Raw genomic sequence first — 13327 nt, forward strand, 5'->3', positions numbered from 1 at the left:
TCATGACCAGATCCACAAGTCTTCACACGAATCTATTTTACCAGCCCCCATTAGATATACTCCATCTCTGGCTAAGAGCCCTCCACAGAGCCTTTAAAGTGATTTTCCTAAGGCACAGGTCTGCCCATGTCACTACTACCCTCTCCCCCCAGTTCACTCAACTTCAGTGTTCTTATTGCCTCTGGGCAATAGGAGCAACTATAAACTGCTCTGACACTTCAACTCTCCCCAAATGTGGTCCCTTCCTCCATTTCCACTTTTCTTAGACATTGTTCCCCTCCTCATACTCTAAGGTTCATCCATACTGGCCTTCTCACACATGACAGGTCTGTCTCCTATTTCCTTCTGCCTTGCATCTAGAATACTCACCCTTCACCTTTTGGAATCCTTGGTTTTCTTTAAGGCTTTGGGTGAAGAATCATTTTCTGTAGGAGGCTTTTTCTGCTAGAGACTTCCTCTCCAAGGTGTCTGCATAATACTATGATGTGTGTATGTATGTATGTATGTATATATATATACACACACACACACACACACACACACATACTATATACACAACACACATGCACATTACATACATATACACATAGATGTAAATATAAATGTGTATATATACATACACACATACACACAAATATATAGATACACGTTATCTCTACCATCAGAACATAATCTTGAGGGCAGGGATCAGTTTTCCCCCCCAGCACTTAGCACACTTGTTGTGTGACTGATTTTAAGCCTTAGTTAAGAAGTCCAACCTCCCATTCTCAGGCACCATAACTAGCTGTTCACTTCAAAAATTTGTCTTTTTCTTTTCAAACCTCCACCTTCCATCAACAGTAGCAATACCTAGTAACCTAATTCCCTAAAGTTAGGAGATTTTTTGACCATTTCATAATCCCAGCAAATACCTTCTAGGTTACTTCCAGAAGTATAAAATAAGTGCACATAAATCACGGGGAGTACATATTGGTTACTGGGCTTGGTATATCCTTTATCTGGTCTGGGTAACTTGGAACTCATTCAGGACACTAAGATATTCTCCTAACTCCTCACTAAGAGTTTTAATCTCCTAGTTAAATTGGTGGTTTTTTGTTTTTGTTTTTGGTTCTTATTCCAAAGACTGTTTGTGGCGGGGGAAAAAAACCCAACAACTAAAATGAGGGCCAGTTTCCTGCATCCATGACTATACTATGGTCCCATCTACTCCATCCTTTGATCTTCCTATTGCTAGTGACATATCTTCTTCAGCCCTTTTATTTGACTATCTGAAATCTCATTTCCATCCTTTTACTTTGTATTGAGATGGGATTTTTTAGAAAGTATGAAAATACAATTCAGTGTGAAGTTATGCCAGCTAAGCAAGAAACTTGTCCTCACACAATTATTTCTCTATACCATTGTTACACATTCTCTTTAGTAAGACAGGGACAGTAGAGGCAAACCCCCAAAGTAATCTCTAGATATCACTAACCTGGGCTATTAAACACTAAGTTTAACTATTAACACTAAGTTTAGTGTTAGTCATCTACAAACATTTAGTAAGTACCTACTTTTTGGAGGCAGCCAGGTGGCTTGGGGGATAAAGCCCTGGGCCTGAGTTCAAATCCTACTTCAGATACTCACTACCTGTGTGACCCTGGGCAAGTCACTTAACCTCTGTTTGCCTTAATCTACTGGAGAAGGAAATGGCAAAACCCCAACATCATTGCCAAGAAAACCCCATGGACACCATTGGAATGTTCTGGTAAGGATGAGTTGGACAGGACTAAACAATATATTAGGTGCTGGGCTAGGCTAGATTAATACAATGGATTATTACTGCTAACATATAATGAAGATTTCAAGAAAACATGGGAAGACTTACAAGAAATGATATAGAACCAATTAAACAGAACCAAGAAAACAACATACACAGAGACTAATGTGTAAATGAGAAGAAAGAAAACATGGAATATTCTATATTGACTAAACTTGGCCCCAGAGGAGAGCAAATGCTCCTTTTATTGGAGAGGTTGGGGACAATAGGTATGAAATATGTTTATACATGGCACTAAACATGGTTTTGCATTTTTTGCTTGTTTTTAATCTTTGGTAGAAGGGAAGGCTCTCCTAGCAGCAAAGGGGGATGAAATATCTGGCAATAAAATCAAAAGTAAAAGAAAATTCTTTACTTCCAATGGGAGTAGAGAGGGAAAGAGCATGTAGTGACTGGCAGAGGTAGGTTTCAAGCCACTCCGAGTGCTGTGTAGCTAGGAAAGGTAGGTAAGCAGAAGCTGTACCCAAAGGTGACATTAAGCACCTTGGATCTTGTAACAGGCAAGGGTAGGAGTGAGGTCTAAATCTAAGGAGTCAGAAGCAGTGTTTAACAACAAGCAATGCCTATCCACCTCGTCCCCTAGAAGGCAATTCTCTTTGCTTTACTGAACAGGAGCCAACCCATTCATGGTTTAGGTTGAAGGGCTCTGGAGAAAGCTAAGTGGGAATGAGCATCTTCGAGGAGGCGTGTAGAGCCAGTAGTTCAAGGAGGACCCCCAGGTGTCAGGTAAAGCAGTCCAACTCATTTAATGAGGCTGTTTCTTGCCCTATGTCACACAAGGGGGAACCAGTAGCAGAGGCTGGACTTGACATCTGCAGACATTTGAGCTCCATGATGGTAGGCATAGGGTCTACCTATGTAACTTGTGCCTTCTGATGTTTGATAACCCCCCCTCCCCCCCCCCCCAGTAACCCTGGGAGACTGAAAAAGTCCAGACAAGGTAGTGGTGGTTGTTTTTTTAAAATTTATTTACGAACATTATCTCTGAGGGACAACAGCATGTCTCTGGCGCTCATCTCTGTACATGCAACTGTAGAAAATAACATTTGTATTCACTTTGTCTCTTTCTGCAGGAAGTTGTACAGCTAATGGACAGTACTGTGGCGGCAGAGCGGCCGCCGGCCGAGGCAGCACCAGCACTGCCAGACAATATGTACACAAACTACATTGTAAAAAAAAAATTACATTGTTACATTACAGACAATGCACTCTCGCTGCTGTCTGAACCCCACATTCTACGCAAACGGGACCTAGTACAAAGAGGAGGGGGTGAACTGACCTGTAAGCTATTTACATCTATATACACTGTCTCAGAAGCATTACAAGGAGGGAGATTTACACTGTCCAGGGGAGGGGGGATCCACAAAGCACATGGGTCAAAGGTAATACGTTACTTTTGCTATTGTTGCTTGAAATTGTTGATTAAAAGGACTCTCCATGCTTATACAGATTAATTTATGGTTATTTAACCCAAAAGAGAAGAAAAAAAAAAGTAGGGCTTGAAAGATATCTGACCATAATTTGGTATGTCCCTTTTACGGGGTGGGTAGAGAAGGAGGGGGGAGAAAAACATAATCTAGCTCATTCCTTCTGAATATACGTTGAACATTTCTTCCCCCCCACTTCTTCTGCCCCTGGAAAGAAATCTGAGCTGGCCCTTTGACAGTGAGGAAAACCAGCCTCTGAATTAGTTAATTTAGATTAAAATAAAAAAATAAGAGGGGTGGGGGTAATGGTGGCAGGGAAATAGTTGTAATACATCCACGAAGCTCAAAAATACTGGAGTGAGGGGGGTATCGGTACATTCCACTACGAGCAAAGTGACATTACAGGGCATATAGAATCGAATCCTCACCGTGCACTGTCTACTTGAACAAGGCTGGGGGCTATTGGGGAGGGGGCTACACAGAGCCCCCACAAACAGAACATTCCTGTCAGGATAACTCAATGTTCAGAAGAAGAAGCAGTCAGAGAAGATTCCTAGCAAACTGCTCACCGTACGCAAAAGCAGACGGATCCATTTCCTGCCCTGGCTCTTCCCCATGGAGAGGAGGCTGGCTGTATTCTTTGAAAGCAATGCCCTTGTCTTCCCCAGGGCTTGGAGATCTAGAAGCTGTCAGATCCAAAGCCATGAGTTCTATTATCTCTAAGCAGGGCGTGGAGGGGAAGGGGAAGGGGTAGGGAGAGAGGCAAGAAAGCAGGCAGCCAGTTGGTTGAAAGGGTTGGTAGGGCCAAGCATGGTAAATGAACAGAGGAAGGCTGGGAGGAACCCTCTTTACACTTGCTAGATTCTTCTTCCCATCTCTCCCATCCCAACCTCTACCCCTCAGCCTCAAATAGACTATAAAAATTATCTGATTTTTAAAAAATCCTCTTCTCCCAAATAACCTACCCAAATTCCACATTGTTATCCCTTTATGCCTGGCAGCTGATGCTATCTGCTCCAAAACGGTGAACAGGTTTGGACTCATCTTTTGGGAAGAGCCGGTCTCAATCTAGGCTGGCCTCTATTCTGCTATATAAGACCATCCTCTCTCTCTCTCTTTGCTTTTCCAAACAAGTGTGTAAGTCCTAGAAGCCTGGGAATCTGATGGTTGATCCCCAGGTGTGGGTGGGAGGGAGGTGAGAGAGGTGGCAAGGAAAAGAAAGGGACTGAGGACAAAGCCAGACTTCCTCCTCTTCAGCATTCAAGGATATCAGCAGAGGAAGAGAAGACATCAGACAAATAAAACAATTTAAAACACTTTAAAAGGCTGATCAAGTTGGACTTCTTTTCAACAAGTCAAGAGCATACATCATAACAAGAATTTCAAGTCATCATTTGTACAGCACCAAATGTCTCTTTGCACACATTTCTGGGCGTATTTGTAGAGGCCCAATGTCTCGACTGTCATGCAAAACTAGCTTGTTTGGAGTGGGGGGTGTGGAGGGAGGAAGTTGAGCAGACATTTCTTCTTAGGGATTTCCTAAATTGGAGCTGATTTATAAATAATAAATAGGGAGGGGGTGCCTGGATTCATTGAAACAAAAACAACAGACCGTTGGGGAGAAGTACTTGGAATCTGTTTCCACTCTTCACCTTTGCTTTGAATTTCACCTCACCCCACTGCTGCTCTGAGGATGGGCACCTCCATTACAGCAATCTAACCCTGACAACCAAACCATAACCTACCCACCTCTTTGTAACAGCTGGGCCTAGCTAGCTCCTCAGTCAGGTTCCAGTCCACTGCCCTTTCTTGGGGCCTGTCGCCTTTTCTCTGCAACAGGACTTTCTCTCTAAGAGAGAAACTCAAGGCACTTGCTCTGTCTTCCAACAAAGCAGGAGCCCCACAGGAAACTTGATTCCACTTCTGACCCCTTTCTACCAAATCCTTCATTCGCTTCTATTGCCTCAAGTCCGCTGGTTAGTGGTCCTCACCACCACGGGAAGCAACAAGATTCCATTTAGAGTAAGTAAGCTGTCATCGCTCACGTGCCTTCAGAGAAACACAAAGGCAAAAAGAAGACCCTTTCTTTGTCCACATGGATTTCCCTACCCTTCCCCTTCACCCCAAGCAGACTTCTGGAATAGAAACCTTCATGCTCTGTGTCTAGCTTCTAGGCAGATGCCAGGAGCTCAATAAGGTGACATCCAACAGTTAATTGGCTAAATTATTTAGCAGCTAGCTTCTCTGTGTCCCAGACACAACCATCCTTGTCAACATGGATGGCAAGCGCTCCCTGCTGTGCCCTCCTTCCCTCTCTCCGTATTTCCCATAACACGGTAGTGGCCCTAGAGTAGAAACGTGACAAAAAGGTAAAAATGTCACTGATGCCACTTCGTCCTGTGCACTCACTGCTCTTGAATCGAGTCCAATCAGTGAAATCGATGAGATTCTTCCAAATAAGGCCTTGTTTGTCTCTGTGGAACTGACTGTCCTAGGCTGCCACAGGGCTCCAAACTTGCACCCAACCTGGACTGGAGGTCATCTCTTCCACAAACCACTAAGATTTCCTCCTGTGAAAAATTACTTTCCATGATTTCTACCAGAACAATACCTTCTCCATCAGAAAAAGACCATTTCCTAAAGGTCTAAGGAAGCTTAGCTCCTCCATTACACAGGAGAATTTGAATGAATCCCCGTCACATAGGGCAAGAAGCTCATCTTAAAGCAACAGCGATGACAGACTTCTCTCTGGGGCCTCTCTAAAGCAGACCAGGTCACTCTCACTGGCTGCCTCCCTCCCGCCCCCATGCCTCATACAGAGAGAAGGCACTGGCACAACCCCAGTGAAACGTTACCAGCTGGACCATGTGGGTAGGTAGTTTTGCTACTTGTCCTAAGTTAAAGGACAGGAAAGAAAGGAGGGGGAAAAAAAAGGGTTAATGTTTTGAGAAAGTGAAGAATGCAAATTCCGAGTGGAGTTATCTTTCTTTTGGTCAGAAGACAGGCTTCGGAACACTGAATGATGCACGCCATTTTGGCCCTTCTGTTTCCTTGAAAGGGACAGTGCTGCCTAATGTGAACTATACATATACAAAGATAATTTTAATTAATTTATTTATTTCTTTACACATAACTGAAAGTGATGTTACAGTACATACGTTATTTACAACTGTGCAGTAATGTGTTGCAAAATAAATTATCTAGAAGGCAGCAAAAGTACATTGTTAATGTATATAAAACTGTACAGCATTTATGGGATACATTTTTATATGAGTATTGGCTCTGTAGTGTTTTCAAGTTATGTTCTCAGAAAGAGAAACAAAATGCCCAAGATTAAAGGAAAAAATATATAAACCACATGGATTTGACTCCATTAAAAACACAATTGGCAGAGTCCTAGCTCTGGGTCACCACTTGCCCCCCAACTTCCAGAGGGGTCAGATGGCACCACCGGGGCCCTCGCTCCACACAAGCGTCCACAGCCCTGCTGTCTGAAAACACGGGGACCAGTGGCTGCCCTGTGATTTTAGCTGGAAAGCATCCTTAGACTTGGAAGTCTGTTGGCCCCACCCCATCATACCTTTGTACATGAAAGGTGGGTTGGGTGCCTTTTGCTTTATTTTTTTTTTTTCTATTAGATCCGGATGGAACAAGAAACTTAAAAATGAATTCTCTTCTGCAACTTCTCTGAAATGAATCTGCAGCTGAATGGAAAACACAGATCTGAAAATTGCCATTTCCACAAAGATGCTGGCCCCTGCTCGGCAGCTCGGGCGACAGAGGGCGGCCGGGCACCCGGGAGCCCGTCCAGGCTGTCTAGTCAGACTCGCGTAGTGTGCAAGCTTTCCACCCTCCGCTCAAGCACCTGGTTTATACAAGAGCTGCGTTTCCCACTTCTGCGGCCGGGTGCCTGCCATCAGTCCAGAAGTGACGGATACATTGTGAAGAAAGTGCAACTGTTCTCTCGCTCCCTCTCCCCCACCCCCCTGACAGACGCTCTTCCTTTCCACCCAGGGGTTCATCAACAAGCATTCGGATGACCGTGAGCTCAGCCAGTCGTCCAGGAGGGCTCCCGCCATGGCCAGTTTCCTCTAAGACTGTCTTGGGATCTGGTCTTGTCATGCTGGCAAGAGCACAAAGTCATCGTTGACATCGACCATTGGCACATAGAAGGACGGCACCTCATTCACACAGAGAGACTTGTGCCCCGCTGGGTCCAGCTCCTGGACCTTCAGCTGCCACTCCATCCTCTGCACCGCATTGAGAGCTGCTGCTTCATGTTGCTGTCGCATCAACAGGCAAGTCTGTGCAGAAGACAAGAGGGAGCAGTGAGAGGGGGTGGGCAGCAGGACCCCCCAGTCCCCTGACAAAGACCCCAGATTCTGCACCTGACTGACCGGCACAGGGAAGGCGGGGAGCTTTTCCGACAGAACCCGCCTCATTTGCTATGTTGCTGAGTACCTAACATTTGTTCTCCTCCACAAGCTACTCATATAATCACCTCTCATGTACTCGCAAGCACCAATCACGTGGTTCCTTGACATGGCTCTTCCCTAAAGGGAATCCCCTCCCCTTACCTCAGGACCACGGGCTGAAGCTCACGGCAGAGCTGCAAATCTTAGCACACCAATCCATCGGATGAAATGTGGTTGGCCCATAGAAAAGCACTGACTGTGAGTTAAAGCTACCTGACCCGGACTTGTCCAAAGCTTGGCTTTTTGCAGATTTCAAATCAAAGATCGAGTCACCATTCCTTCTGCCCCTCCGAAAGAAGAAAAGGTTTCTGACCCTCATATGTCAGGAGGGCCAGGCAGGGCTGGTGAGTGACTGACCAAGCACCTCGATCGCCTCGGACTGACGGCGACCAGACAACGGGGACAGGCTCTGCAGAGCCCTCTTGTGGGGTACACTAAGATGATTGTATGCTGTGGATTTTCCTGGGATCCAGTTGTACAGATGTTACTACTGTGACATGAGGAGTATCCCAAGGAAAGTCACTGTGCTTGACTAAAGAGCAACACTGGCTAGTCTAGCTTTCAGAGCCACAAGCCAAGCCTCCTTGAAAAAGTCTGATGGGTCAGTGATAGACCCCGTGAGCGGCTTCTTTAGGTCCTAAAAACACCCCAAGACTGGAGAGAAGCAAAGAGCCCTAACCTTCATCCGGTCGTATTTGTCGTCTACATCCTGTAACCAGGAAATGAACTGGCGAGCATTGAAGCGATCTCTCACTGACTTGTTTTCATCCCCCTGTGGAGCCAACCAAGAAAAGAAAAGTTTAACAAGGGGGGACAAGTAGGATAGACAGAAACGTCCTATCCCATCTTCTGGGGAAAAGAATAAGAACAGATTAAGAACAGTGCCTCACATCAAGTGAAACAGGCATTTTCCATTTTTATCTCACACCTTTTGAAGTCTTTCCTGAGAGAAGGCAAAGGTTTTTAGCCATAGGCAGTAGCATGTCCATCTTTCCTGGTGACAAGCTATTGCTGAGCTCATGGGAGGTGTCACACTGAGGGCTGTAAGAAACATCCAAACATATCCAGAGAAGTATAGGAAGAGGTTGGTGAAAAGAGGTCACCAGGTATGGTCCCAATGGGGTTCTGAGTGGCCTCCCTGACACTTGCCAGGGTGGCTGTGCACTGTGGTCAGCTGGCCTGGCCTTCTGCTGTACTTTTGGTCCTCAACAAGGGCCACAATCAGCTCTGAAGAGGCAGCCGCTGATGCTTTTGAAACCACTAATCATTCATTAACATCTTCTGTGTGCCAGGCACCTTGCTAAGGGCAGGAAAGCACAATGTTTCCAATTCTTTCTTGATTGTTGGAGGCTCTATTTTAGGAGCTAGGCTGAGGGCAGATGCATGCTACCTATCTTAAAATAGACACTGATGCATCACTGTTGTGACCTGGGAAGGAAGGTGGCAGATAAGAGAACAGCTCTGGCCAGTCTTTATTTGTTTATATAATCTGGAAGAAACATTTGGGTGTGGCATGACCAGAAGAGATGTGGAATTGTTCCATACTTAGGAGGAGGTAAATATTGCTCTGAATTAAAGGATAGCTTAGGATCTTGGTCAGGAAGGATGAATTAATTGGCCTCCATTTTAGGTGGCTTACAGCCAAACTGCCTTCTCCACTTCAAAACAAGACGTGATCTCTCAATAAGATGAACATACATCCTCCCCACGCCTGGAGAAAGTCACCGACCTGACTTTCCAGGGGCATGTTGTAGACTTCGGAGTCGAGCAGCATTGTGCAGGCACTGAATGGAACAGCCTGGTTTGCTATTGTCCGAGCTGCTCGACAGTGAACCCGCAAAATCTCCTGTTCACATGAAACAATCAGCTTTTCCTGGGAACGAGAGAGAGAGAGAGAGAGAGAGAGAGAGAGGTTTAAGATGGGACGTGCCTCTTTGACCAGAGGGCTGGGATCCAAGAACAAGTTCTCCCATTCAGATTCCCTCAGATATTTTCTTACCCTCTCTATGCTGTGCTGGAGACGGAGTTTCCCCCTCACGGTTTCCTGCTGCTTAAACAATTCCTTCAGCGGTTCTGCCAAAGATGGAGGTGGAGCAATCTAGAGACCCAAAGAGAAGCACACACCAACTATCAGAACACTTTGCTGACAGTCTTCAGCCATCATCAGTGACAAGTGGGGGTAGGCGGAAGCTTCTGTTACCTGTTTTCCCAACACAGACTCATCTCTTCAACAGTCCAGATTCTTACTTCTTTTCAGTGGCCAATGAATGGCTCATCAGGTACCCACACTGGGGGTGTAGGACACCTTTTTGTTCTAGTATTAACCTTGGCAAGGTCCATCTTTCTGGACTCCACAGGCAGCCAGGTGGGGCACCTGAGACACTTACTAGCCATGTGACTTGGGGTAAGGCTCTTTACCTGTCTGCCTCAGTTTCTTCAACCATAAAATGAAGAGGACAATATTAGCACATCTCTACAGAGTGGGGAGATCCAATGATCTATTTTTAATATTTGCAAAGGCCCTAACAACAGTCCCCAGCACAGAGCAGGCAATTAATAAGTGCTTGTTCCCTTTTCCCCCGCTTTCTTTCCACTGTTATTTAAAGGAATTAACATGCTTGCATAAAACTGCCCCAGTGAAAAACATCTCCCACTATCACCAAGCTTCTCCACTGAACTCAGAACTAAAGAGAGTGCTCTGCATCTCCTCCCAATCAGCTCAGTATACTTCCCTCAGCTGACTCACTCAACTTCTGCCTATCATGTATTCCTTATGCCTCTGGGTATCCGTATATGGCTCCTAGCCCTGAATCTGCTCTGCACAACTCTGGGGAATCTTGACTTTAACTTGGATTCACTCAGCCCTACCCTAAGGCCTAGGTTCCAGGCCCTTTCCAATTCTTTCCCTTCTATAGGATCATTCTCTCCAGCTCTATCCAGGTACCTATCTCTCAATTAGAATGTAAGTAGTGCAAAATGGGGTGAATTTTGCAGTGATGTGCATGGTGTACAACTTTTGTATTTCTGCTATGGCCAAGAGGTCGCTATCCATAATAATGCATGTTGGTTTCCCTCACGTGAGAGGGCAAACGGGCTCTAAGAACATCTCAATTATCAAGGAGAGTCAAGTTTCTTCCAAAGAGGAGGGAGATGTAGACACTGAAGATGACTATAATTAACAAGGGCTAAATAAAATAATGTATTTACCTGGAATATTGCAAATAAAATTCAGGTTATTTAAAATGAAAAGGAAGTAGAAGGGAGAAAACTATTGAAGCAAATCCACCATAGGAACTAAAATATAGGAATCTGTATAGCAGTAGAAAACATCTGTAAGTCACAGGAATTGCTGAAAAAACACTAGAATCAAAGATCAGACTCCAAACCCCACTTAATACCGATGTAACTTTGTCAAGTCATTTAACATCTATCTCTGTGACTCAGTTTCCTCACTGGGCTAAAACATCTGGGGTTCCTCCAACACCAAAGCTATAACACAATGTCTTTACCTAAAAGCACAAAGTAGGGATAACAAGCAAGGCAAATCTGACTTATACCGACAAGACAATAGCTTTGGAAAAGCATTCCATAGTCAATGGAAACAGAATAGGTGAGAGGGCAGTGAGTGACAAGGAAACAGACGGAATCAGGAAGCACGGTGGAAAGCATCTTGGTGTAAACCAACAAAAAGAAAAAGAGAATCACCATGGCCATTGGAGTACAGCACTGTTTGTCCTTCATTTACCAAGAGGAGCAATGAAGCCAACTGGGTGTAGGCCTGGACAGAAGTGAGGCAGAGGTGCACAGAGTCATCAGCTTCATGCTCTATTCCAAGTCAGCACGGCTGGCCGCGGCCTGGGATGCAGAGGATGACCCTGGCGTCCTTGGTGTCTGAGCAAACTCTAAGCGCCCCACAGTGCCTGCTTCAGCCATCTTCATGGCCACAGGAACAAACTGGTCTCATCTGCCCACTCTGCTGGGGGAAGCCTTCATGGGCTTAGGGTAGACACCCTGCCTAACTCACCTATGGGTTTGAGGCCTGTTGGTTACCTTCAGCTTGGTTTAGCTCATCTACCAAGATGGTTTTACTGGGGTGTGGCCTCTGCCTAGGCTGTAGCTTCCTGGAGCCACGAGTTGAGAGTTGGGTTACAGCTGGGCACCAAAAGTGGACAAGCACAACCATGAAAAGGGCTCAGCAGCCCTCACAGGGGTCGGTACACCAATGCTGAGTAGACTTGCTGAGCCCTTTTCAATCTACCTTTGGTGTCCACTTGTCAACTCTCATGAGAATATACTAAAGACCTGGAGAAAGAGAAAAGGGAATAAGCTTGACAATGACAGGACACAACAGTGATTTCAATTATCCAAAAATCTCCTGGAGTTCTCTCTCAATTTAAGATGAATCAGGTAACAATTTCTTGATTCACCTTAATGAAAATGTCAGCCTTCAAAATGTTGGAGAACTTCAAAGGGGAAATCATATTCTGGATCTGACTTTTACTACCAAAGAAGAACTGGTATCCACTGTGAAAATGATGTCAACCTCAGGAGGAAGCAAACACTTCAGGCCAGGAATAGTTTGATGTTCAACCTAGATTTCAGAAGAATGGATTTAAAAGAGTTCAGAGGAAGGATTGCCATGGACTAAAATCCTATAATGAAAGTCATCCCAGGAGGGATGGGAAATGCTCAGAATGGAAGAAATTCTGCATATACAAAGAGAAGTAACTCTAATGGGGAAAAGAAGAGGGTTGTCTAAAAAGACTGATATGGATACACAGGAAACACATGAGACAACTTAGATGTTCAAAAGATGGAAGAAAGACCAGGTAATAGACAACAGTAACAGAAGTATGGACACGGTACTATGAGAATTGTGTCAGGAGTGTTAAAACTCAGGATGAGCTAAAGCTTGAGAGGAAATAGGGTGCTTAAAATACACTGGCTATAGGTACATAATACACAACAGTAAATGACTATAGAAACCTAGTGTTTGATAATACCAAAGATCCAAGCTGTGGGGGGAAGAACTCACTATTTGACAAAAATACTGGGAAAACTGGAGAGCATTTTGGCAGAAATTAGGCATAGATTGGTATCTTACACCTTACAAGAAGATACAGTAAAAGTGGATTGATAATTTTGACATAAAGGGTGATATAAGTAAATTAGGGGAGCATGGAAAAATGTACCTATCAGATCTATAGATAAGAGAATTGCTTTATGAACAAACAAGAGATAGAGTAGATCATGGGAAGTAAAATGGACCATTTTGATTACATAAAAGGTTTTGCAAACAAAACCAATGCAGCCAAAATTAGAAGGAAAAAACGGGAAACTGGGAAAATGTTTACATAGTGAGTTTCTCTGATAAAGGTTTCATTTCTCAAGTATATAGGGAAAAGAAACAAATTTATAAAAATAAAGCTAGCCCTCAATTGATAAATGGTCAAAGAACATGAACATGCAGTTTCCAGAAGAAAAATCAAAAGTTATTAATAGTCACATTTTTAAAATGCTCTAAATCACTACTGATTAGAGAGATGCAAATTAAAACAACTCTGGCTAACATGACAAAAAAGAAAATGACATGCCAGAAGAATGTG

General features: G+C 44.4%; 1 protein-coding gene across 4 annotated transcripts in view; it reads right to left on the reverse strand.

Moving 5' to 3' along the window:
* Positions 1 to 2766: 2766 nt before the first annotated feature.
* The window catches only part of ANKRD11 (ankyrin repeat domain 11), a 340340-nt gene continuing 329779 nt past the window's right edge, over positions 2767 to 13327 (reverse strand). For all 4 annotated transcript variants that reach the window (XM_043982786.1, XM_043982785.1, XM_043982787.1 and 1 more), the window contains 4 exons: positions 9721 to 9819; positions 9451 to 9594; positions 8401 to 8493; positions 2767 to 7550 (listed from right to left, as the gene is read on the reverse strand). In XM_043982786.1, coding sequence (XP_043838721.1) covers positions 7365 to 7550; positions 8401 to 8493; positions 9451 to 9594; positions 9721 to 9819 — 522 coding nt within the window. In that variant the 3' untranslated portion in view covers positions 2767 to 7364. The remainder of the gene's footprint in view (positions 7551 to 8400; positions 8494 to 9450; positions 9595 to 9720; positions 9820 to 13327) is intronic.

Source organism: Dromiciops gliroides, chromosome 2, assembly GCF_019393635.1.
Source record: "Dromiciops gliroides isolate mDroGli1 chromosome 2, mDroGli1.pri, whole genome shotgun sequence".
Classification (NCBI taxonomy): domain Eukaryota; kingdom Metazoa; phylum Chordata; class Mammalia; order Microbiotheria; family Microbiotheriidae; genus Dromiciops; species Dromiciops gliroides.